Source organism: Lepidochelys kempii, chromosome 2 (genome assembly GCF_965140265.1).
Source record: "Lepidochelys kempii isolate rLepKem1 chromosome 2, rLepKem1.hap2, whole genome shotgun sequence".
NCBI lineage: Eukaryota > Metazoa > Chordata > Testudines > Cheloniidae > Lepidochelys > Lepidochelys kempii.
In genome coordinates this window covers 170,838,012-170,865,647 of record NC_133257.1, presented here as the reverse complement: position 1 = coordinate 170,865,647, position 27,636 = coordinate 170,838,012, and the positions used below count along the sequence as shown (strand labels likewise).

Below are 27,636 nucleotides of genomic sequence, written 5' to 3'. Positions count from 1 at the left end.
TAAATACATATATTTTAAACTGGATATAAAGCCAAATTCCACACTGACTTACTCTGTGTGTAATATAGAGTGTATAACTGAGGAAAATTTGTCCCAGTTGCTCTAAATTCAGATAACCAAGTATGTACACATTCACCCTAGTATCTGAGCAAACAATTCTGATTTACTTCCTCCTTTCTACCCTGCTCATTAAGACTTGATGTAATAAAGCAGATGACACCATTGCATCATGTTGATTAGATATCAAACCCTAAATGCCAACCATTAAATTGAGCACTCCCCAAAAAAGTGATATAAACCAATAATGGAAGCCTGGACTAAACATTTTCTCTTATGGATAGAACTTTTTGCAACCAAGATGACATTTCCGTTTAGTATACTGTATCTGGCTGACACATTGCCATAGTACATTGGATCTGTGCTATCAAGATAGAGAAGTTCAGCCCTCCATGTGTGCTGGGACCCTCGCTCATCTGCAGCACACTCCTCTGAATCACTTTCTTGGATTCCCTTTAATTTGTCCAAAAAATTTTCTCTAACGTTTCCCATGGTTGGTGTAGGTAGAGGGGAGCTATAAAAGAAATGATTTTGGTGAAGTAAGGGATTGTTTGCCTGGATCCTGATAGGCATGGGCAACTCCCAGTTGTGAGCATGCGGTAGACCCCTTATGCTGCAGTAAACAACCATCACACTTCTCGACTCTTAATGGCAATTATAAACCAAATCCTTTTTACTCATTTCAGTGGCCATATTCCTTGGCTCCCAAGGACAAAGATCTGAGCTTTGTTTGGGGTTGAGGATATGTTTCAGTTGTCCGAGCACTATGCACTGAACTCTGGGTCTCTTCACTTTTGCTCCTAAAATAGGTGCATAGTAATTTGATGAGAGTGATAGTACTTCTTTGTGTAACAGTGCTGGCAGGTAGTGTGGCCTTTCAAAATTCACGCAGATCCTCCTTCACAGATGACATATGCCAGAAGCGTAAATAATCCAAGCAGAGGTGGTTGCATGGCTCCTGAAAATAGATGAAGGGGTTCTGGTCCTGGTTCTAATCTAAGAACAGCACATAAGCATATCTTACATTCCATCAAAGTCAGTGGGTGTTAAACACATGCTTAAAAGTTAAGCAAGTGTTTTTCGGAATCAGGGCCTCTGTGCTGAAAGAAGTGGACCCATAAACATCCACCCCAGAATTCCTCTCCATGGCTCTATGTCCCCAGTTTTGAAGAAGCAAGATGTGGGGTATAATAGTTGGGTCCCCCAGCTCCCCGTTTGATCATGGTTCCATGGATGCATGCCTGTATCCTGGAGCCAGAACTCTAGTTGATAAAATGAGAGAGTGAAGGTAAGAAGAACATGACAGAAATGTTATAAAAAGAAAAGGAATAAACAGAAAAGTTCACTCATTGTTTATACTTCTTACGTGCTGCTTTTATTTTCAGGAAAAAATGGTTAAGTCAAATGAGTATAAAGTAAAAGAAGAAATACAACTAATGCCTCTCTTCTATATCAGTCACTAATGGGTTTTGTACTCGTAGTTTCTATAGAAACTCAATTTTGAAATATTAGTTATGTTGTGCTTAAAGATAATATGTTAAACATATTCTATATATTAGATATAAAGAGAAGTATTCTACCCCAAGAAAATAGGTACTAAATGTAAAAAATGTGTAATAAAATACATTGTTTGATCACAATATTCATTTACAATGTTTTCATGCTTATTCTGATCATTGGACGGTATATGTACATGTAGGTATGTAAATCTGTGTGTATCTTTTTCATATTTTTAATTGCCTGACAGATATTTCCAGGACTGATTCTCTCAGACATAAAGCCTGCCAAAAGAATGAAGTTCAAAACAGTCTGCTACCTGCTGGTCCAGCTCATGCATTGTCGTAAGATGTTCAAAGCTGAGATACCTTTCTCCAATGTCATGACATGTGAGGATGATGATAAGGTAATTAATAAGGATTCTCTGAGGTCCTTGAATGTGTGCTTTTAAAATGTATGTTGCTCCATGTTGTCTCACAAACTAAACCAAAACAGGTTGTTACTACATAAGTGCTGTCAATATAATAAACCCTTGTCTAAAAAAAAATTCCCCATTGTTGCTAATATGGTTTTTGCTCAGTAGGTAAAATAGCAGTTTTAATCGTGAGGCACCCACAAGTGCCTTATTTGTGCATTTCAAGCACCATGTAAATTAGAGCATAGTAAATTGACTTGAAAAGGCAAATGGCACCAGGCATCCTATCTGTGCTAGGGATCCCAGGGTTCCCACTAGTGCTGGAGCTGAACTGGTGCTAGCAATGATGAAAAACTTTTGCAGAATTTCCCCAGTATAGACAAAGCTTAAGTGTAGCAGATCTCAGGTGCAGAGTCACCCATACCTGTGTGCACACACACATCTCACAAGTGGATACCGTCTGGGACTTGTCCTTCAGAAAAGAGTCCCTGAGGCCATTGCAGAAATTTCAAAACCTGTTTTGCAAATCCCTGGAGTCCTCCACAGTTTTCAGCTGACAGCACTGCACATGCAGTAGCATACAGAAAGTAAGTATATTTGTATGCCTATACATTTCTATATGAAAATGTGAATGGTAACCATGAATCATAAAGCTGATTTGGTGTTGAAACCAAAAGATTGGAAGAGTTATCAGATCATTTATTTTGCCAGTAGGTGGCAATGTTACATAGTTTGCTGCTTGAATGTCAACTGCAGTAGAGCAGGAAGTTCATTCCCTGGGATTTGAACTATGTCTTGGATTGTCTCTGATATAAATGAGATACATTTTGAGAAACTTCAAATCTTCTTTTCTGGCAGTATTAGAACTTTAAAGTTTGTGAAACTTTTTTGTTTCTCCCAGTACTGACAGAAACACAAAAGTAAAAAAAGCAGCCCTTTTTGGTTTAAATCTCAAATCTCTTATTGCCAACTTTATTTACCATTTATAGAAATAGCACGTAACTCACAGATGACATCATAGCTCTGAATTACATCTTTTAAATGCTCTTTGAGTATTTTGAAAAATCTATGTTTATTCTATAAAAGTTATGTGACAATTTAGCCTTTTGAGTGTGTGTGCATGTATACATAGCATGCATACAAAACCTTAGTATGTTAGGGAACTGGCTTAAATTCCCCGAAGTCAGAACATTCAAAGTCACTGCTATAATGTTATCTTTAACTTACCTAATTGTGTGTCAAGTGTTTGCAACTCAGATGGGACTCTTATCTCAGAGAACATGATGTAAGAGTTTAATCTGTACAAACCAGCCTGCTCTCCTGGCTTCCTTCAGAGATCATTATTCCTTAAATCATGAAAGCCATAATATAGCTCAAAACTCTTTGAAGCTGGCCCAGTATTATCTGCATCTGTGCCACAATAAAGTTAAAAAAACTCTCTGACAGAATACTTTACCTTGCTAAAACCTGAGACATCATGAAAGTCTGTAACATGAAAAAAGGTAAAATGCATATTAGAAAATAAATGAAAAAGTAGTTATATGTGGACAAGTAGCTGATTTTATGGGCTAATAGCTCACTCCATTTTAATTCTCTTCAACATAAAACCCAAACAAAACCTCGGTCACTTAATTGAAAAAACGCCCTGCAAAATTTAGTTTAGAAAGCAAAACTATGAGACACCAAAATATAAGTATCTGAAATGAGTAGTAATCTATTTGTGTGTGTTAACTGGAATTTCAAGTACATGTTAACACAGTAGCCCTTCAGATTACATGCTTATTCAATATATTAAACTCAAAAGGCAAAACTCAAGCAGGTATTGTATCTGTGTCATTAGCATTTAGCACCAGCACTATTGTGTAAATATGAGAACAAGAAAACAGTGAGAGAACTGAGAAGACATTTTATCTATGCTACGGAATCTCTTCCAGTACTTATCAGGGACCACTCCTGAACCAAGCCACTGGTTTGTAGTATTTCCTGACTGATCACTAGCTTCACATATCTACTTTACAGGGAAGTCTGCTTATGTGTGTTTGTTAACTAGCTGCTGACCTGTGTTTGTTTGTGTGTTGTGTTTTGTTTTGATTTTAAGAAGAGCTGCCACTCCTGTTTCACGCACAGTGAGAAAGGAAACGTCTATTCATTCTGCATACATTTAGCTGGTCTCCTTTGTCCCCTGAGCTGTGACTTTGAAAGGGAATTGTAAAATCTCAAAGATATTTTCTAGGTGTATAGCCTTTTAAAAAGTAACATTGACAGCACTGCACTGAGACCTTGTGTCTGTTTGTAACAAGGGACAGCAAAGATTCTTCTTATTATATCCTAGGTGGTAGACATCTGTTTTGGTTTTTTTCCAAGCTGATCAGTCATAACCTAATGCATTAAATGGTCTTCCCTGACACCTGCAAATGTTTCACAAAAGAAGTATGTTTCTGACTATGTAGAAACAGGTTGAGCTCTTCTGTATAGGTCATGACAGGGGCACAGCCAGGCCGAATCTGAACAGCGCTGTCACCCCATGCATCAGGTCACAACGCCTGGAGCTGGGAGCCAGGCCCAGGCTTGCAGAACAACAGCCAGAGGAGTGAGTAATGCAAGAGAAATGGTAACAGAGGAAATACAATTATAAGGGAATTAACCCTTCATTAGCCCTATATTTGTGGCTAAATTTGTGGTGTAAAATTATGTAAAGTCTTATGCTGTGGATGTGGAGAAGGTGAAGAAAAGTTGCTTTGCAAATACTATCCCATCCACGTCGTCCTCAACAGCAAAACTGTTCAGAGGCATGGACAGTCTAGGGTTAATTTGAGTCGTTGCCGCTAAGTCACAAAAATGAGTTTTTCTCATCTGTGATCAATTTTCTTGTTACTCTGCTGATCAAGTCACTCTGATCTGGGCTGAGATGGCTTTCACCACAGTGGCAGAGTAGAATGCTGTTGAGGACAATATGTAGAGGGATTTTTAAGGATGAGGAGTGAAATCATGGCCCCACTGAAGTCAATGGGAGTTTTGCCGTTGACTTTAGTGGGGCCAGGATTTTACCTGAGAAATTGTAACTAATTTGTAATTAGACTGTAACTTGACAGGGGCAAGGACTATGTCTTTCCTTGTATTTGTCTACAAATTTATATTTGCTTAGCTGAACAGATTCCTGATGCTGACTGGGGACTTGGCAATACAAATGATGAGACATTTTCAGTCATGAATAATGTCATTGCAGTGAATAGCAGTCATTCTCCTGTTTTCTTTTCTGCTGCAGAGAAGAGCATTAAGGACAGCCTCTGAAAAACTCAGGAATCGTTCCTCTTTTTCTACGAATGTGGTATACACCACTCCAGGAACTCGAGTAAACAGATACATCAGCCGTTTGATAGAGGCCCGGCAAACTGAATCCGAGATGGCTGACTTGAATTTCATTACCCTCAAGTATAAACAAATTGAACGTGAGCATAAAGTAAGTGAGAATTTGAATAAGTTCACTAACCAAAGATAATTGGACAGATGGAGTTGCGCCTTCTTAGACAAGTTTCAGAGTAACACCCGTGTTAGTCTGTATTTGCAAAAAGAAAAGGAGTACTTGTGGCACCTTAGAGACTAACCAATTTATTTGAGCATAAGCTTTCGTGAGCTACAGCTCACTTCATCGGATGCATACTGTGGAAAGTACAGAAGACGTTTTTATACACACAAACCATGAAAAAATGGGTGATTATCACTACAAAAGGTTTTCTCTCCCCCCACCCCACTCTCCTGCTGGTAATAGCTTATGTAAAGTGATCACTCTCCTTACAATGTGTATGATAATCAAGGTGGGCCATTTCCAGCACAAATCCAGGTTTTCTCCCACCTTGATTATCATACACATTGTAAAGAAAGTCATCACTTTAGATAAGCTATTACCAACAGGAGAGTGGGTTTGTGTGTGTGTTGGGGGGGGAGGAGGAGGAGAAAACCTGGATTTGTGCTGGAAATGGCCCACCTTGATTATCATACACATTGTAAGGGAGTGATCACTTTACATAAGCTATTACCAGCAGGAGAGTGGGGTGGAGGGAGAGAAAACCTTTTGTAGTGATAATCACCCATTTTTTCATGGTTTGTGTGTATAAAAACATCTTCTGTACTTTCCACAGTATGCATCCGATGAAGTGAGCTGTCGCTCACGAAAGCTTATGCTCAAATAAATTGGTTAGTCTCTAAGGTGCCACAAGTACTCCTTTTCTTTTTTCTTAGACAAGGTCCAGATTTTGCTCATTATCTTTAAACAATATTATGAAGCTTTAACTCCCCGCTCCTGCAGAAATTCACAGGATGGGGCTAAAGAGGAGAAAATCCCAGTGATGATTCCTTTGTGGATTTCCTCCCCTGTTATTCCATTGGGAGGATGGGGATTGTATTTCCTGCCCTGCATAATAGGCTGCAGGGTCCATACGTAGGGTCATATGCGGGGGGCTCAGGTACCCATGAAGAGGCACTTGCCCCCACAGGTTCTGTGGTTCCCTCTAGTAGCCTACCTTGTGTAAGAAGGCCACATTATCTTTTCTGGAGAATTTCTGTAAAGCTGGAGCCAGGGGTTGATGTTCATCTTTCCTGGACCCAGCCCTGGCCTACCCACTACTCCCCCAAATTGCCCAGTCCCTGCCATGTCCCCAACCGTGGATCCATTCTTTGGAGTCTGGAGTTAGGGGAGACAGCTAACCACTACACATCTGTACAGGAGAGGGGAGAGTCACATGCAGAAACTTCCCTCTGCTCACGGAGCTGGTAGAGGATCCCATGTTAGGATCACAGACTTGTGTTCTCTAGGCCAAACTGCAAACTGACGTCATGAATGTGGATATAAACCTGGAGTAACTCCACTGATTTTGTTGTAGTTACACTGAGATGAGATCAGAATAGTCTTAACTCACATGGTTATTTTTTTCTTTTAAGTGAAGGAAGGCAGAAGTGGTCTGATTTTAGGTTAGTGTAGCAATAGCCCTTATTTTTTTTTTCTCAGATGTAAGCCATACAGTCAAGGGTACGTTGTCACCTCTGATCAGTGTCCCACACACAAAACTGAATTTTTACCCATTAACATTCATTTCAAGATGCCACAGATTAATCCTTTAATTTTCATTGTTTAAAAAGCAAACAAGCTCTTCCTGTATAACTCTAAAAAAGAGTGAGGTTTACCAAAGAATATGGAACAGCTCTTTTTTGGGGTAAAGGTATATGGAATCTTGTGAAAATATATGTTTAGGACTTTTAAAAAAGTCCATTTTGTTTAGCTGGTGATTTTGTGTGCTTTACTGCAGAAAGCATCTGTAAAGCTGCCCTAAAGTAGGAGCCAAGGATTCCACTGGAGAGAAGGGAATCCTCAGGTCATGTGAAGCCATTTTAGCCAGCCCTGTGCCTCCCACTCCCTCAGTTCCATGTAGAAGGAGTAGACGCTGCAGACAGGAGATGGGGGTGGGGGAGGTTGAACAAAAAAAATCCATAGAAAGAGCTTCAAAGTTCCATTCATTTGGGGAGAAGAGAAAAAAAGCAATAGTTTGTAAATTCCATAACCTGGAACGTTTTTGGGCTAAACCCCATGAGATGAGCCCTGCCCCTAAGAATTTCACAGAAGACAACCCCTGAGCTGTTTGTAGCAGGGCTGTCACCTATGCACTTTCCAAAGTGCACTTACATCTCACAACCTCGCAGGGTTTGAGCCTGTGGGACCCTAGGCTCAGCCTCTGCACACTTTACAATGGTGTACATGCAGTCTTATGTAGCTGCACACTTTCTAAGCTTAGCACCAAATTCCAATCTCCGTTACACTGGTGTAAATCCTGAATAACTCTGTTGAGTGAAACGAGTTCAGGTCCATGATGGTGAAACTAAGATCGGAATCTGGCACTTAATGAGAAAACTTTCAAATTGTTCTTTACCTGTGCAGCATACTGTTTTTTCAGACTCATGACTTAGTTACACCAAAACCAATGATTCACCCACATCTATCAACAAGAGGTATTTTCATGCCACAAATCAGTCTTCTTCCCTCAGCTGTTTCAGCCAAAGAGCTGTTTGAAAGCAGCAAAGATTTTTCTTAATAATGGAAAAAGTATTTTTTTCCTCCCCATTCTGCCACAAAGCAGCTGAACTCTTTTTGCTCAATCTTTCAAAAATCAATTCACCTCTGGGCTGAGATCAAACCTGAATAATTGCAGACTGAAAGGTGACTGTTTGGGAAAGATATAGGGTACAGAAACAGAGGGTGAGAAAGGAAAGTGTCATGCAGCTTTAACTATATCAGATACCGAATAATAGAACATAAGAATGGCCCTACTGGGTCAGACCAAAGGTCCATCTAGCCCAGTATCCTGTCTTCTGACAATGGCCAGTGCCAGGTGCCCCAGAGGGAATGAACAGAACAGGCAATCATCAAGTGATCCGTCCCCTATTGCTCATTCCCCAGCTTCTGGCAAACAGAGGCTAGGGACACCATTCCTGCCCATCTTGGCTAATAGCCATTGAGGTACCTATCCTCCATGAATTTATTTACTTCTTTTTTTAACCCTGTTACGGTCTTGGCCTTCACAACATCCTCTGGCAAGGAGTTCTGCAGGTTGACCATGCTTTGTGTGAAGAAATACTTCCATTTATTTGTTTTAAACCAGCTGCCTATTAATTTAATTTGGTGACCCCTAGTTCTTGTGTTATGAGAAGTAGTAAACAACACTTCCTTATCTACTTTCTCTACACCAGTCATGATTTTATTATTCCCAGCATTCTGTTCCCTTTTTTGACTGCAGCTGCACATTGAGTGGATGTTTTCAGAGAACTATCCACAATGACTCCAAGATCTCTTTCTTGAGTGGTAACAACTAATTTAGACCCCATCATTTTATATGTATAATTGGGATTATGCTTTCCAATGTACATTACTCTTCATTTATCAACATTAAATTTCATCTGCAATTTTGTTGCCCAGTCACCCAGTTTGAGAGATCCTTTTTTAGCTCTTCACAGTCTGCCTCGGTCTTAACTATCTTTAGTAATTTTGTGTTATCTGCAAATTTAGCCACCTCACTGTTTACCCCTTTTTCCAGATCATTTATGAATAGGACTGGTCCCAGAACAGACCCTTGGGGACACCACTATTTACCTCTCTCCATTCTGAAAACTGACCATTTATACCTAACCTATCTTTTAACCAGTTACCAATCCATGAAAGGACTTTCCCTCTTATCCTATGGCAGCTTACTTTGCATAAAAGCCTTTGGTGGGGGACCTTGTCAAAGGCTTTCTGAAAATCTAGGTACACTATTTCCACTGGATCCCCTTGGTCCACATGCTTGTTGACACCCTCAAAGAATTCTCGTAGATTGGTGAGGCATGATTTCCCTTTACTAAAACCGTGTTGACTCTTCCTCAACAAATTATGTTCATCTAGGTGTCTGACAATATTGTTCTTTACTATAGTTTCAACCAGTTTGCCTGGTACTGAAGTCAAGCTTACAGGCCTGTAATTGCTGGGATCATCTCTGGAGCCCTTTTTAAAAACTGTCATCACACTAGCTATCCTCCAGTCATCTGGTACAGAAGCTGATTTAAATGATAGATTACAGTCTACAGTTAGTTCTGCAATTTCACATTTTAAGATCTTTTCTGGGTGTGAATTAAAACATGTTCATTCCTACGTTTGTAAATATGTGGAGATATAGGCACACACTCTCTTTTAAACCATAGTTGTTCCTAGTTTAGAGTCAGAAGGTATGGTATAGATGCCTAACTAACTGTCTTTGTGCATCTCCTCTCATTCACAGTACCACCAGCTTCAGGATGAGTACTTCACCAGTGCTGTAGTTCTTTCACTAATTCTAGCTGCCTTATTTGGCCTTGTCTACCTTCTAATAATCCCACAGTAAGTATCTCTTGCTATTTAAATTCAAAGCACATTATTTTCAAGGATCTTGTACACAGATTCCAACATTAGCTGCTCTGGAGCAAGAACTGAAGCACATATCATTAGCATCAGTTTACTAGATCCTGTAACTAAGCAGGGAAAATGAGACCCCAAACAACAGAAGGCATTTGAAAGGATATTTTCAAAGTATACAGACAAGGTTGGTAAACTTTGAATCCAATGGTAAAACAATGTATCTGAATTCCAGCCTTGTCCCTTCCGCCTGTCTACAAAATCACCGTATAATTATTCGTAGCTGGCTTGTTTCAAAACAAATGCTTCAGTGTTCATCTTTGGGGTTTTTTTCACATTGCCAGCATCCTATCTCTGATGCTCAACCCCTTTAATAACAAACAAGTAAAATATGCATGCGGAAGAAGAATACAGTAGAAACTTGCTAAATGGGACATTGCTTAGCCCTACAGCTAATAACTCTCACACATAAAATGTTGATCTCTTCCCAATTCTCAGCAAAGGTTTACTAGCAGAGCAGCACTGGAGTAAGGTCTCATATTACTAATACTTTTAACTTTTAGAATATTTACTAGTTTTCTATGAAGTCTTATCATAAGTATTTAAAACTAAGCTACACTTGAGATAACAGAGCCAGGAATATTTTGTGATGCAGTATCGTTTTCTTTTGTTTGTACGTTTGCTTATTGGCTAATTCATATAATTCAGTAATTAGTACTGAGTCACGTGAATTGGTTCTAACTGGTAAAAAAGCAGACATCAGTGTCAAGTTTCCAAGGGTTTCTTATAGTCAGCAAGTGGGGGGAATTATTTTTTAGAGTTTTGTTTTGTTTTTTTTAATTTGCTGACAATATCCTTTTTAGGGTGGGATCTTGAGAAGCACTCAATATTAGGCTAACTCTGTTCCCATCCAAGTCATTAGGACTTTGATGTAAATAGAGGTAGGCCATGGCTAAAAATCCCACTGTCACGGAGTGGCTGGCCCCTGCAATTGAAATAGGTCCAGCTCGCCTGTGCAAGAGCAGGTGTTCTCAGTTGGGCCAATTAAGGGGGCAGGGCTACATCTGAGGTTCTAAATGGTTAGAAGAAGAGTTCCAGTGCAGGGCTGGTTGTGAGAACAGAACTAACAGAGAGAGAGAGAGAGAGCTGCAGGAAGCAGGCGTGGCAGGACTGCCAGAGTCCCCTGGGATACCAAGCAATGAGAGCCTGACATGTGAAGGGTGAGGTGAGAAACGGTGCTTTTGGCTGGTTGTTAAGTTTGGACAATAAAATCTTGCCTGAAAGAGACTGTGGGTGTGAGTGAGCCATTAAACTGGGGAGAAATCCAGCCTTATGACACCCACCCTTAACTCTTCATTCAGTGATTCCCTACTAAATTTTCCTGGTAGTTTAAACTAAATTGTAGTTTAAGAAGGTTCTGTAATATGAAAGTTTGAGCCATGTGTTTGTTGTTGAAATAATAATAATACTTTAAAGGATTATGGCATTTTTCATCTGCGGATTTCAAAGCCAATTACAAAACTCAGGGAATTAACCCCCAAAGGGCCTCCTGAAGTAGGCAAAACATAGTTAGGAATTGCTTCACTTACCTTCAAGGTAAAGCCCAGCAGCAGCATATAGAAGTTCAGGACAGGAAGTGGCAAAGTATAGCAGATGCAGTTGAAACTTGAGAATGAACTTAAGGGGACAAAAAAATATGATGAGAGGAAATTGAGTCTTGTAAAAAGGGGCGTAGTTATTTAGTGACCATCTGGTCAGGCCATCAGGTTAACATCTAATCTGACAGACCACCAGCTGAGCAGCACTACTGAACACCATGCTGTTGCACTGGTTAATTACTGATTTAGACAGGAAAGTTGCACTTCCCAGATAACTAGTACCACTCTCTGCAGGATCCACTGGACAGGTTCTTGAACAGTGTTTCTTCGGAGTACTGACTTGGGCAGTTCCTTTGAAGGTTGTGACAAAATCACAGCCCACACACTCCAAAACTTGGAAAAAGTGAATTCTTGCTAGGAAAGTCCTGATCTCCCTTGCCCACAACACTTTTGACTTGGAAATACTATTTAAATTGCCGAAAGCCGCATATGATAATGAAAGAGATTCTGTCAATAGAGACAAGACAGGCAGGAAGGATGTAGGTCATGTTATTGCAACAGGAGCGAAAATATAGCAAAGCAACAAAAAGCTTGACGACTCTAACGGGAGAAATATTCCCAGAGGGAACATGCAATCACAACAACCAAATCCTTCACATTATTTCTCAGTGTTAAAAGCCAGACTCTGGTCAGTCATTGCATAAGCACATAAAGGGGAAGGAGCCTTTGCTCACTGTGCTGTCTATAAAGGTTTGTGACATTCCTCAGGGTACAATCTGGACTGTTGGGCAGATGAGCCCCCTCAGTTCTCTGCTCTCGCACAGCCTCCAGCATATAAATTTACCCCCAGTTTACTTCAAGAATGCTTCAATCAGCCAGCCTGCCACCCTTGAAATATACAGCAGAGTGACACCAGCAAATTCCCAATCCCTGACTTTCCCCCAGAAATGTGTGTCTTGTACTGCCCAGCACAGTACAAGCTCATATAAAGTCTGTCATTTCATTAATAGAAATTAATATGCACAAATCTTGTTATCTCAAATGGAGTTTCCCCAACACTTCAATCCAAACACACACTGGCTTAGTTAAAAATAATAAACAAGTTTATTAACCACAAATGATAGATTTTATGTGATTACAAGTAATGAGGCATAAAGGTCAGAATTTGGTTACAAGAAAATATCGATAAAACACAACACAAAGGTAAGAGTGAATTCTTTATGATGAGATTACTGGTTCTGTGGATGAAGGGAAAGCAGTGGATGTATTGTTTCTTGACTTTAGCAAAGCTTTTGACACGGTCTCCCACAGTATTCTTGTCAGCAAGTTAAGGAAGTATGGGCTGGATGAATGCACTAGAAGGCGGGTAGAAAGCTGGCTAGATTGTTGGGCTCAACGGGTAGTGATCAATGGCTCCATGTCTAGTTGGCAGCCGGTATCAAGTGGAGTGCTCCAAGGGTCGGTCCTGGGGCCGATTTTGTTCAATATCTTCATAAATGATCTGGAGGATGGTGTGGATTGCACTCTCAGCAAATTTGCGGATGATACTAAACTGGGAGGAGTGGTAGATACGCTGGAGGGGAGGGATAGGATACAGAAGGACCTAGACCAATTGGAGGATTGGGCCAAAAGAAATCTGATGAGGTTCAAGAAGGATAAGTGCAGGGTCCTGCACTTAGGATGGAAGAATCCAATGCACCGCTACAGACTAGGGACCGAATGGCTAGGCAGCAGTTCTGCGGAAAAGGACCTAGGGGTGACAGTGGACGAGAAGCTGGATATGAGTCAGCAGTGTGCCCTTGTTGCCAAGAAGGCCAATGGCATTTTGGGATGTATAAGTAGGGGCATAGCGAGCAGATCGAGGGACGTGATCGTTCCCCTCTATTCGACATTGGTGAGGCCTCATCTGGAGTACTGTGTCCAGTTTTGGGCCCCACACTACAAGAAGGATGTGGATAAATTGGAGAGAGTCCAGCGAAGGGCAACAAAAATGATTAGGGGTCTAGAACACATGACTTATGAGGAGAGGCTGAGGGAGCTGGGATTGTTTAGCCTGCAGAAGAGAAGAATGAGGGGGGATTTGATAGCTGCTTTCAACTACCTGAAAGGGGGTTCCAAAGAGGATGGCTCTAGACTGTTCTCAATGGTAGCAGATGACAGAACGAGGAGTAATGGTCTCAAGTTGCAGTGGGGGAGGTTTAGATTGGATATTAGGAAAATCTTTTTCACTAAGAGGGTGGTGAAACACTGGAATGCGTTACCTAGGGAGGTGGTAGAATCTCCTTCCTTAGAGGTTTTTAAGGTCAGGCTTGACAAAGCCCTGGCTGGGATGATTTAACTGGGAATTGGTCCTGCTTCGAGCAGGGGGTTGGACTAGATGACCTTCAGGGGTCCCTTCCAACCCTGATATTCTATGATTCTATGATTCAAAGCAACAGATCTCTGTCACCACATGGTCTAGCAGTTTTACTGGCTGAATCTTTCAGCCAGGATCACTCCCCAGTCTAGTGATGCTTCTTTTTTGTTTCAAGCATTGCCGATGCCTTGAGTAGAGATGAAGGGACAGAGGTAATCTGAGGAGTTTGTTCTCCTTTCTTGTAGCATTTCTCTTCTTTGAGAATCATCTTCAGCTGGGCTTCAGCCAACAGCAAGTGTGTGGGACAGGAACTTCCAGCTGTTCCTTTGCCAACACGTACATTTATCACTCACACCCTTTTTCCTGCCAAAGAATGGCCGCTTAACCTGGTGTTAGTCCATTTGATTTTGGTTAACACCCAGCGGAGGTGTTAGTTTGCCTTTTGTCCCTAAGGAATTGTTTTGTGCCTGCTTTTCTAAACTTTGAACATGTCTTATACAGTAGAATTGAATAACTTTACATACTGTGTTGCCATACACATTTTACCAGGACAGTAATGTTCAGCAGATTATGAGTTTTCAAATGATACCTCACAAGGCATACTTCATACCAAATTTATCATAGTCTTATGGAAAATGTAAACATAAGGATACAGACCATCACAAGGCTCTGTCACTTTCACAGTCCTTGTGATCAACTGATCTAAAGGACTGCAAAGACCAAGTGGTGGGGGAAGGTTAGGCCATGATCCTGTCTTCCTATGCTAGCCAACTATGGAGGAGACTGTATGCTTCACCCCCTTCTGGGGTGATGCAGCAGATGCGCCCCTCCCAGCTAAGGTGGTATGAGGCTGTACCATACACAAGTCAGCACCTTAAAAGCATGATAGCACCTGCATTCTACTAGTATTATTAATATTTATATTGTGGTAGCACCTACAGGCCAGCCAGGTCATGGATGTCACAATTCAGGGCAACTGTAGCTGTGTTCTCCTTCTGTGGTCCAGCAAGGGCACCCACTCTTAGGCTCCTGGCTCATCAGCCATCATCTGTTTTGGATGAAGATGTGTGTCTCTCTGTTCCTCCTGACTGGAGTGTTTCCAGGTTGCACAGTTCCCTGCCTACGCTGTGAATTCCCGAGCAGGTCAGAATGCTTCAGCAGGCCTGTTTTGCCTTCTCCTCCGAGGCTCTAACCAGCATAATTACCCATAGTTCAGTTACCACACAGCTCTTTCTAAACAAGCACATTTATTCTTAGGGTAAAAGCATTACAGAGAAAACATATTACAAGTAATAAAAGAACATACATGCATGCTAATAAGGTTACCAGAGATCATCCCAACTCCAGCATGGGCTCTCACAGGTGAACAGTTCTTTTAAACTCCCCCCCCACTGTTTTTTTTTTCTGTGCTTACAAGTTTAGAACATGTTTTCCTCAGAACAAGAATACCCCATGAATATGTCAAGTCCTTCCAACACTTCCCAGCAATGATTTGGGGCCTCCCTTGGACAGAAGGTTCTGTCCATTTCTTGAATCAGAAAGCAGGTCCTGAGTCAGTGTAAACTTGGGCTATTTATCCAAAAGTCCTTTCTTCCTGTGTAGGTCTCTAGAAAATCCAGTGAATGTGAGCCTCGCCTGGTAGTGGTACCTCTTGGAAGCTGTTACAGCTTGAGTACATTTGTCTAATCCCCTCCCTGCCCACTTCTTAGTTTCTGGAGAGCGGTGGTTTCCCCCGTCCATGGAAATACTTACAATCTCTGGCCCCCAAAGATAAGTTGCAGGAAAAGGCAATATCTGTCACAACGGCCCCATTGTCCAAGGCTCTGTACAATCACATAGCAAACAGTAATTCCTGTCCTAAAGAAGATACCCCCAGCTAGAGTCTCACACAGTTTTAAAAAAAGTCTCAGTAGTACTGCAAAACTTCTCTAAATGTTAAATCAGGGATATTTATTGGGATCATATAGTGACTTGGAAAAATTCCACTGTAAAGCAGTCACTCTTTTCTTCCACTATTGGATTTTAAAACCCTATAAGAGCAAGCACTTTTGGTGGTGTCAGTAAAGAGCACAGACATAGACACAATGGCCTATAAAAAGGTTAAGCCACTTATATGCTCCCTCAATCCTGGAGCTTACCGAGGGCCAGCCTGGCCCATGTATAAATTAGCACACCTGCATGTATGCTGTAATTTATGCCTGGCTAGCCACATACCCAAGCGACTAGTCCAGCAGACAAGGATCCTCAGGGTGTAGGAATGCCTGGCCATATCCCCTTTCTCCTAGCCTCATATCCTGCTTTGGGGGCTGAGAGGGAATTTGATACAGGAGTTACTGTAGTAACTGTGCAGTACCCAATTTTTCCCCTATGCATGGGGAATTCTCAGGGTTGAGATCTGTTAAGTTTCTGGTTGCTTTGCATGGAGTAGCTGAAATGGAGCAGCTAAGATCTGATTCAATAAGTGATCGAGTGGACAAACCTCTAATCTTTATAACTCTTCTTTCTCTCACAAAGAATTAAAGAGAGAGGAACTGTGATAACCATTATATATCAGCCAAGCCCAGGGGTCAACACCACCATGTTGCACAATGGACACTTGACAAAATTATCGGACTTAGTGACAGACATTGGCAAGGGGGCAGGAGGGGGCTCTGGGGTAAGGCAGGGGGTAGGGATGTGGGAGGGAGTACGGGCTCTGGGCTGGGGATACAGGTTCTGGGATAGGGCCAGAAATGGGTTCAGGGTTCAGGGGGGGACTCTGGGGTGAGGCAGGGGGTTGGGGTTGCAGGCTCTGGTGTGGGGCTGGGGATGAGGGATTTGGGGTATAGGAGGGTGCTCTGGGCTGGGACTAAGGGGTTTGGAGGGTGGGAGGGGGATCAGGGCAGGGTTGTGGAGCATGGGGTGGTGCAGGCTTCGTGCAGCGCTTACCTTTAGCAGCTCCTGGAAGCAGCAGCATGTCCCACACTGCGGCTCCTGCGTGCTGCCCCGTCCACAGGCGCCGCCCCCACAGCTCCCATTGGCTGTGGTTCCCAGCCAATGGGTGGGGAGCCGCGGAGTCAGCGCTTGGGGAGGGGTGACAGAGGCAGCGTGCAGAGCCGCATGGCTGTGCCTCCGACAGCAACAAAATGGATGAGGAGCCACTTGCGGGGAGGCTCACCTCGTGCAGCTCCCCACAAGCGGCTCCCCGTCCCTGCTGTTGCTGGTGGAGGCACAGCCAGGGAGCTCTGCAGGCACGCTGCCGCCGTCTGCAGGTGCCCTCCCCCCATAGCTCCCATTGGCCAGAGTTTCTGGCCAATGGGCTGGGAGCCGCGGAGTCAGCAGCCGGGGAAGGAGGGAGGACGGAGGCAGCATGCAGAGCTGCATGGCTGCGCCTCTGCCAGCAACTGCAGGGACGGGGAGCCGCTTGTGAGGAGCTGCCCCCATGGACCTCAAAATGTTTACCTTGGACATTTATGCACACGTTGCCGACCCCTAGCCAAGCACTGAAGGCTAAGTAATTGGGAGAAACTATTTATAAGGGACGTAGTGCAGGATATCCTGTATTAACCTGCAATTAAAAATAATATAAACCCCTGAGACATAATACAGCTGAGGCTCTGAGATTGTGTGATCCCCTTACTAGGTTCCTGATAGATACTATATTTAAAAAGTTACTGAATTGTCATTCTTGAGAATTTCACTAAAGAATTTCAGGCAGCACAATAGGAAGAAGGTTTAAAAAAAAAGTGAAAACTCCCTCTGTGTCTGTCAGTTTTACATTGGGGGAAAAATCCCACATGCATTGCTCTGATCCGCCAAATGGCCTTAGGAAAACACCAATCCAGCTAGCTCAGATATACTGTTTAGTTGCATTGCTTTACTTCTATATTTTTTTCTTCTAGGAGTACCCTAGTCCTTGTCCTCCTGGTGTTCTGCATATGCTTCCTAGTGGCTTGTATTATGTATCTACATGTCACACGAGTACAAGTAAGTGATTTGAGTCTTCGTGATACCTCTTCCTTCAAGAGTTTTATTTGGTGGTAGTTATTTGGAACCTGGTAACACCTATGTGCACTTCATATCATGATGTAATCTGTGTAATTTTCTAACCTGCCTAATTTGTAGCAAAGCAATGCATTAGAAACTCCAAACAGAACCAACAAATCTGGGGCTGGCTAACTTTAAAGATATTTCTTTCCCTCTGCTAGACATGTTTTTGAGCAGATTTTCAAAATGGTAATAAAGCAGAAGGACATTCTGCACACTGTCGAAGGAGAAAATCAGAGTAGGGATCTGCAGAGACTAATTTTTGTGGTGAAAGAAGTCCTCAGTGGATTAGTCTTCATTTGGTATTCTCAGAAAAAGAGCAGGAGAAAATACCCACACAATTAATCAGCTCTGCTGATTAGTACACAATTGTTTTAAATGAAGAAAAATGCCCTTTGGTTAGAGGAGAGGAATTGTTTTCTTGGAAACATAAATAGTTTAATTAGCAGAGTATCTGGTAAAAAATAAATCTACAAACATATACAATCATTTGGGAGTAATTTTGTTAGTCTCTTTTGTTTTGAAAAGGTACAGTAGTTCATACTTATGCAGTTTGTAGGAAATCGTTCCCATTATTAAGGCTAATTTTGAGGCTAATGTAAACTTAAGGTATGCTCCTGCTGTTGTTAAAGTCAATGACAGCCCCATAAGGGTGTTTATCACTTCACTGGATTGAATCCTATATCTGAAAACAGAGAAATAGACAATTCCGTATATAACATCAGCAATTGTCTAGAGAAGCAGCTTAGCCTTGTTTGTGGAGTGTGGGACTGGGAGCCAGGAACTCCTGTATTCTAATCCAGGCTCTGGCACACTCTCTTGCTGTATGACATTGGACAAGTCACTCAACTTCACTGTGCCTCAGTTTCTCACATATAAAATGGAAAAAATAATAATACAGTTATTTACCAACCTTGTTAGGGAATCCGGGAATGATTAATTAATTAATTACTAGACAGTGGTCCTGAAAGTAAATGTCAATAAAGGCAATGACATGCAAAAACCTATGTTAATATAGTGGTTGCAATATTAAAATCATAAGAAAAAGGCAAGAAATGTAAAAGTTTAAGTGCAACTTTTAACTTGACCATGTCTTACATGCATTACTTAGACTTGGTTTTTCTAGTTAAATTTGTTGCTTATTTAATTATGCTTCATACCATATGTAAACCATAAAATGTACAAGACATACAATGTGGCAAGATTGCGGTTGGAACCTTTTGTTACTTGTTTGTCATTTTAATTATGCAGCGTTATCACTGTACTAACAGAATATTCTGCATTTCATTATTGCTGTTATTGCTTTTGTGAAGAACAAGGAAATTATCCTTGAATTACTTCCACTGCAAACTGCATCATTCACTATACAATGAAAAAATGTTTCCTGTGATACGATGGGATTATAGTTATCCTTTGTTGTGTTAGGTACAGAATCATATCACCTGTGTAATCATGTCACCATATTGGACTTTGTTCCCAGCTATGAATTCTGTCCCCTGCTGCACTTTGTAGTATTTTCACAATGCTGACCCTTTCCCCTTATCGTGACACAGTAGATTTTCAAGACTTGGTTCTCATAGTGGACAATGTGTGAAGATACTGTGTTATACTGTGTTATATCCCAGATGTTCCATCGTATTTTAATGATATTGACAGATAATCAAATTGATTCCTGGCGTAACTTTATTGCACTCACTAGGGATCAGTTTATCCCATTCTGTTTTAAACATGTTGTTTATAGCAATCTACTATTGATATTACAAATAATGGTTTCTCTTGTTACATCCATGTGGGTTTTATCCCTTGGTCCACATCGAAGCCAGGGTGTATTTCAAGATCACATAATACACACTGAGATTTGTTTTGCTCTATTGGTGTAATTAATTAGCCACAGAATTGGTATTCCTGTTTTTTGCAATACAAATGAGTACAGATCACCTGCAATCACCAGCCATACATTCTGTCACTGCCATGCATAGGGGTGACATAAACCCAGTGAGTCCATGTCTCAACATGTGAAAGGGAGAGCAGGAGCTCCAGTGCATGATACCTGTTCCTACAGAAGCCCCTTTGTAGTACTCTGCAGGGAGGTGTATATGGTATTTTCTCTGTTCCTCATGCAGTTAGGAGGCTACCATGTGGAAGCCAGTTGAATTGGGAAGACTCATTAATCTCCAGTTGGCCTAGTCACCATTAGAGGGGGAAGAATCCCCAGCTTCAGAATCTACCCAATTCAATTCCCAGCACAGGCCAGTACTTGTAACCTGTGCGTGAATCAGCAGCAGCTCGGATCAAACATGGGACATCTGAATCTTTAATAGATGGCCCTCTATTGTCTGAGCCAAAAGATGCACTTCTCTTAGCCAAAGCTGTAGCAGGCTCATTAATCTTAGATGGCCTAGCCACCACTAGAGGTGGACAGAGTGCCACACCAAGCAAGCATGGCTTACATACGTTTACTAACAGGCATACAAAAATTGGTTCTCCCTCATCGTCACTGGCCTAAGCCAAATCAAGCCCAGATGGGGCTAAGCACTTTCCTTCTCTTAGAAGCACACTGATTTTCCCCCACTGAAACCCTTTTGTCTTCTGGGTCTTGGTCCTGCTCCCATTCAAGTTATTAGGTGGGAAAATGTTGACTTGAATGGTGCAGGAGCAAGCCCCTAGCTATAGTAAATGTTCCACTCATTTGCAAGCCAAGGGGATAAGGAAGCAAGCAGCTCCCCATGGGACCAAAGTAAATCAGTATAACTTAACCCAGCATGAGTTCACATTCCAGGCAAACTGTTATCCTCTCTTTCCCACCTTCTACCCCAGAACTTCATTTATATTGAGGGCTAGTGCTCAGATACTCAGATGAACATGAATGATGAGAGAGGAATACTCAAGACTCTGCCTTCATTAACCATCTTTGCTCCATACTGCTTTTCCTAGTCTGACAAATCAGATTACTTTTTTAAATATGGGCTCTACTAATTAAAACTCAACTGGCATTCACTGTTACTGAAATATCACTACAAAATTCTGTGCAGTATGTATGGTCTGGACTCTTGGGTTGCTGTCTGCAACTGATAGTTTCCAAACCATACAATTATAATGTTTGTTTGTTTTCATTTCTTCACATGTACAGAATAGAATGCTAATTTGAGCATTCTGATTTGTTGTATTTATTGTGAACAGAAATCCTATTAAAAATAAAATGAAAGCCAATTTTAATTATAGGGAGAAATAACTTACAAATCTGTTTCCTTTTTGTTACAGAAAATACGACTGTCCTTAAAATATTCGTCCACATTTCTTATTTTGTGATTATCATTTTGTAATTTACAACACAGGCAGAACTCACATACCTATTCCCTATTTTATTTGACATCCTATCCTTGTAAACAATAACATACCCATTTTTTACATTATTTGGATTTAAAATATCCTTATTTTACAATCTTTTTTTCTCCTTCAGTGTTTTCCAGGGTGCCTGACAATACAAATTCGAACCATTTTGTGTATTTTTATTGTGATCTTAATTTACTCTGTGGCTCAAGGGTGCGTGGTGAGTATACAACTATAAGCCAAGTATATAAAGTTTAACATTAAGTTTAAGAACAATCTGTTATAGATCGCATTTAGTCCCCCACTTCATCCCATTTTCTTTCCCTCTCATGCACAAAATATGTAAATATATTAATAAAGTATATATAGCAATGTGGTGTAATTTAAAGGCTATCTTCATTATGAGTAGTGGAAGCCACTAGTAAGCTATACAGTTTATTCCAAATTAGTGCCACAATAAATCTTCATATCAAACCACACCATTATATGTTCTGCATATGTCATATACTTTACAGAAGAATTATGGTTGAAATGTTCAGTACTGGACCAGGGACCAAATGAACATCTGATATCTTGTGACTTGTCAGGGAATCCACACTTTCAAATGGAATAACACGTTTATTTCTATACCTGATAGATCATGAGAGATCAGATCTTGAAATCACGACAGTATTATATAATGAAAGGAGGTATATAAATATCTTAGTCATAAACTCCATCTATCTCTTAGGCCTGTGTAATTGCTCTGGTATAGAGTTATAGGTGTTCAGCACTTCTGAAAATCAGGCCACTTTTATTAAGTGCTCAAATGGGGATTTAGGATCCCAGGTTTGAAAATGTGGACACAAATATATATAAAAAACAAGAGAAATAACACTGGGCCTGATCCAGATCCCACTGAAGCCAAAGAGAGTCTTGCCATTAACATAATTAGGCTTCGAATATATTACAAGATGGTTGATGCTGTCAGTTAAATGTGGTGTGTCACAATATGGCATCTGGAACTAAAAGCCAAGCTAGAGAAGCAGAGTGGTGCAGCAGAGGCTAGAAGCTCTGTATTTGTAAATTCTGTTCCTGGCTCCTCCATTGAATTGATGTCTGACCTTGGGCAAGTCACATGACTTCTCTGTGGCTCAGTTTCCTAACCTCTGAAATTGACATAGTAATATCTACCTGTCCACTTCACAGAAGTGTTGTGAGGGTTGATTACCTACTCTTTATAAAGCATTTAAAGACATATAGTGCCAAGTATTATGGATACCTTTTATGGCTTAAAAAAAAGATTCGACTCCTCACAGGCATCCTCCCTCCCCAAGAGGTATTTAGATATCTACAGGAAAATTAGGTATTTGAATTACCTAAATCACTACTTTCACATCCTGCTATTTGGCTACTCCCTAAAGTAGAATAACAATTGCAAGTGACACAGACTTTCTTGCAGAAATTACAGTGCTTTTTCCAAGAAGTGCCGTCAGGAATTTAATCCCATCCTGATATAAGAATATCTACTTGTGTTTGTATGTATCTGTAAGCATTTCTGAAGCAGCTGTTACTCACCACCTTAAATCTTCAATGTATTTAATAAAAGGCTCACTTCTCCGTCCCCTGCAAAATAAATATTACCCCTGTTTTGCACATGAGGAAAGTGAGATACAGAAATTATGATGTCCAGGGCCACAAAGAAAGTAAATAGAAGAGTGGGGGCTAAAACTCAAGAGTTCCTGATGTTCCCAATCCTCTGTTTCTTTCACTACACCATGCTGCATCTCACATCTGTAGCTTTATACTTTAGTTTAGCAATAACTTGTAACCTTTCAAATGTTATGGGGTCCTGTTTAGTCAGTAGAATAAGTTCCTGCAAAACACCCTCTAGAATTGTTCACGATCAGATAGATGCTGAGGTTTCACCCTAGGTAGTTACAGAGCAGATGGTGTTTCCCTGGATGAGTTGCGTATCATTTACAAAGCTCTTGTACGTTCCTAAGTTTCAAAATGTTGGTTGCTTTGTAGTGCAGGTGACATTTTTAATTAAGCTGTTGAACAAAATTGTGTTCAATTAATTTTTTGTTTCCCTCTTTCTGATTTTGTATCACAATATTAGCTATGAAGTATTTATCTCATAGTCTCATCTTCTGAAATGATTGTAACTGCCTATAAAATGTACTGCTCCGTCACCTTTCAGACAGTCACTGATTTTATGGCACACTATAAAATTTCATTATCGGTGGTTAATATTTTTTTAGAAGACTATAATAGGTTTCAGAATAGAAGGAGAGTACAGGTAGAGCTTTCTGTAGGTGCCTAGTAACACTGATGTCCTCCTGAACCCACATTACCACCACACTCTCCCATTTAATGTTAACTCCAGTCCTCTCCAATGGTGTAAGATAAAAGCTGATGTGTGATTATAATCACAAAAATGTGATTGGGACTAGATCATGTACTTGAGATTCCTCACTTTCCAGGCTGTTGGAACTGGGATGTGTCACTGACATCAGCTTTGGAAGAATTTGATCAACCTTCCTCCCAGCTGGAGGATGAGTGCCAAACTAATGGTGGTTAGACTAGAGAAAAAAGGGATATAGGATCCCTGTCCTTAATTATCTGTGGATCGCTGCATTTCCTGCTTATCCATATCTGTCTTATTTGAATCTGTTATGGTTATTGACATAATTCATGTTTAGCTCTCTAGATGAAAGAGAATAATTATATACCTCTTCTCTTCCATCAGAGATTTAAATATCCTTTTACGTCTGTGACTTGATTTTTTTTTTAATTGTTAGAGTTTAGTAAGTGTGTGTATAATCAACATGCTTCTTCTTCTGATGTGTGTGAGAACTATTCTAGCAAAGATCGCCACTTTATATTTTAAAATACTTTAAAATCTTAATAAATAGATATTTTCTTGTGTCCTTTTGTTACTTGAGCACTGAAAAGGGAGAGGGTTTTTTTAAACTATGTTCAAACTCTAATTTTCCACGTTCGCTGCCATCTAGTGGACTGGGAGCGTGATTCCTGCCTCAAGTAGAGGTGGAAAGGTGCTAGGAGAGGAAGAATAGTCTTGTTGTTAAGAGGTAAGGCTAGGAGTTGGGAAATATGAGGTTTGTTTCTGGCTTGAGAATCTGATTGAGGAAGGAGGGCTGTAACCAGGCCCAAGAGCTACTGAACTTCTGATGAAAGTGTTTCATTTTAAACCCTGCTGTTTTCCCCAGGTTGGCTGCATGCCTTGGGTATGGAGTACAAATTCCAGCAGTTCCATTGTTATCATTTCTCCCGGTGGAATGAATAAAACAATGAATGAACTTCCATGTGATACGGCCCATTATGCTTTCCTTTCCTGCGTTGTGGGGACTCTTACCTTGGCAATATTTCTACGTGTCTCTTCCTTGCCAAAAATGATCCTCCTGCTTTTTGTTACTATTTTGTACATAGTTGTTCTGGAACTCAGCGGATACAGAAAAGCAGTAGGGTAAGTACACTGTAAAGTTAAGGAAAGTAGTAGCATTATGGATAGTCCAAAACATTGCCAACTCCGTTTTACTACTGTTGTCCTAAAACACTGCAGTGCTGTATTCGGACCAGATACTGAGGGCTCTCAGCATCTCCTAAAAGATGCTCAATTCCCAGTACCTTGCAGGATCTGGCTATTGTGGTAATACTCATGAGTGGGACATTTGCTTTTGTGAACTAACAGCTATGGCCTGATTCCGCATTGTGTTACTCCAGTTTTACATTGGTGTAACAGAGTTGATTTCATTGGAGTCACGCTCACTGGTTTAAAAATGGTGTTAACAGAGCAGTGAATGAAGCCCTTATGTGTAACTGAAATGCTAAAATAATGTTAAACAAAGCTACACACATGTACATGGTGCATATTACTATATGATGCATGTTATCTACATTTATGCTCTTGTTCGGTAAGACCCTGAAGAAATTGGGCACACTTTGTTTTGGGGCATGGTGCAGGGATCATACTTACAGCAGTGTCAGCCTGTGCACTGACAGTATCTGCATGAGAGAGCCTGCATTTTGAGAAGGGGCTAGTGGCTTTGGGTGCCTCCATTTCTATGTGCCTAAATTTAAAGGATACTGATTTTCAGAAGATAAACACTCAGCACTTTGACAATCATACCCTTTCAGTGTGTTTCAAGTGTGGCACCCCAAATCACTCGTCACTTTTGAGAATTTAGATCAAGGTTTTTCCTTTAAAAGGTCTATTAACTTATGCTTTCTTTCTTTTTTTTTTTTAAAGGGGTGGCTCCTTTTATATGCGTGGCTATGAACCTATATTAGCCATTTTGCTGTTTTCTTGTGCTTTGGCGCTTCATTCCAGGCAGGTGGACTTGAAGTTACGTCTGGACTACCTCTGGGCTGTGCAGGCAAGGCACTTATTTTTCTTTCCAAAACACACACACAAAATGTCTAATTGTTTTGTATGCTGTCTATTAATATGTCACGCATTGACTAGGCAAAACAAAACAATTAATATGTCATGCATTGACTAGGCAAAACAAAACTCCATATTTGTTGTGGCTCACCAGCAAAGGAGTCCCTTATTCTCTTTCCACATGCAACTGCACAACATTTTTCCTCCAAGAACTGAATCTTGTGGGCATTAATGTCTTACAATAATACATCAAAATTAGAGTAACTTTATCTATATTGCGAATTTCATATTAAGGAATGTAATCAACTAAACAGCATTATAGAATTGTCATAGAGAAGTAGATCAAAAGCTTCTGCTCACCTTGTCTCATGACACAATGGGGCGGGGGCAGAGCGGCATTCAGTTACAATAAAGTGAGCTGTAGCTCATGAAAGCTTATGCTCAAATAAATTGGTTAGTCTCTAAGGTGCCACAAGTACTCCTTTTCTTTTTGCGAATACAGACTAACACGGCTGTTACTCTGAAACCAATAAAAAGTGGTAGGTTTCAGAAGCTTTAGTCCACGAAAGCTTATGCTCAAATAAATTTGTTAGTCTCTTAGGTGCCACAAGTACTACTTGGTCTTTCTGCAATAAAAAGTGGCAAATTCAAAACTAATAAAAGGAAACACTTTTTCACACAATGTTTAATTAAACTGCAGAATTTATTGCCACAGGAAGTTGTTGAGACCAAGAACTTGGCAAGATTCAAAGTGTTTCAACATTTACATAGAAAACAGAAATATCCAGAATATTCCTATAATTTCCACAATTTTTCAAAAAAAAATTGAAAGGGATATTAAACCTTGTGTGTAAGCCAATCTCTATACAAGGTCAGGATGAGCCCTGATGTGGGAGCAGAATATCGCACATCTGCTTACTGCAGGGTTCTTGCACCTTCCTCTGAAGCATCTGGTGATGACTATTGTCAGAGAGAGAATACTGGACTAGGTGGACATTGGGTCTGATCCAGAATGAGAATTGCCATGTTCCTATATATCCTAGCGACCAAATTCTGTGCTGACCTATACCCCATTGAATGCAGTGGCAATGGGATTGCACCAGGTATAAATTATTACAGTATTTGGTTTTATGTGTATGGACAAAATTGTAACATATGGGACATGAGCTGCATATAACTGGAATAACTGGGTATCAGTTTGCCCCATAGAGGTTGGTGCATAGTGGTGGTTTGTGGGAGGAACCTTCTGATCCATAACTATGTTGATCCACTGGCTTTAATGCTTTGTACAGCACTAGTCAGTATTCCAGCCAGGAGGTGGAGTAGCAACTGTGGAGGGGATGCTTTGCAGCTCTAAAACTTGCCTGAGAATCAGAGGTGAATTCCATCCTTCAAAACCCTGCTAAAAACTCTGCACAAAGCTCAGTTTTTCATGCCCTGCTTGGAGAAGAGAATTGTGCATCCCTAAGGAATGTGATCGTTAAAACTTAAAAAGCCTTACTTTTATAATTTTACAAACTCAAATGTATGAAAGAAACGGGAGTTTCATGTGCTTCCCTGATGTTGGGGGCATATCCCCAGAAGCCCAAGGTCCACAGGGACCATTCCAGAAGCTGAACTTTGCTGGGGATAGCAGCACCCTGGCCAGGTCCCCATTCTTCTAGAATCACCCCCTGAGCTTGGGCAAGCAGCCTCAGAGCCACTATGGGGACTCATTGCTCCCAGAGGTGGTGCTGACTCTGCTGGCTGTAGTGCCTCAAACTTTTATTTGGATATCTTCTAAGTGTTTTGCAAAGTGGTGTATTCTGTAGCCTCCTATTACATTCAAAGTGGCAAAGAAATCACAAACAATGACAAATGAAGTGGGGTGTAATGACAAAACTCTACACCAGTGGAGATTCACTACACGCAAAATATACTTTACACTGTCTTTCACGTTGCTTAGCTCTCTCCAAGCTCGCCATCAGGCTGATCCTATAGGACCTTACCCACATGAGAAGCCCCATTTGTGACACCGCAGTGTGAAGGATTTTCTTTTTGCTCAATGTTTTGTTTATT

The 27,636-nt window shown here is 40.9% G+C and overlaps 1 protein-coding gene across 6 annotated transcripts in view; it reads left to right on the top strand.

The window, feature by feature from the left end:
* The window catches only part of ADCY1 (adenylate cyclase 1), a 224,158-nt gene that overhangs the window by 173,768 nt on the left and 22,754 nt on the right, over positions 1-27,636 (top strand). For all 6 annotated transcript variants that reach the window (XR_012157423.1, XM_073332759.1, XM_073332758.1 and 3 more), the window contains 7 exons: positions 1,805-1,960; positions 5,235-5,429; positions 9,769-9,866; positions 17,717-17,801; positions 21,322-21,411; positions 24,404-24,660; positions 25,444-25,570. Coding sequence is in view for 5 of the 6 variants with exons in the window: in XM_073332759.1 (XP_073188860.1) it covers positions 1,805-1,960; positions 5,235-5,429; positions 9,769-9,866; positions 17,717-17,801; positions 21,322-21,411; positions 24,404-24,660; positions 25,444-25,570 (1,008 nt within the window). In the remaining variant the exon portion in view is untranslated. The remainder of the gene's footprint in view (positions 1-1,804; positions 1,961-5,234; positions 5,430-9,768; positions 9,867-17,716; positions 17,802-21,321; positions 21,412-24,403; positions 24,661-25,443; positions 25,571-27,636) is intronic.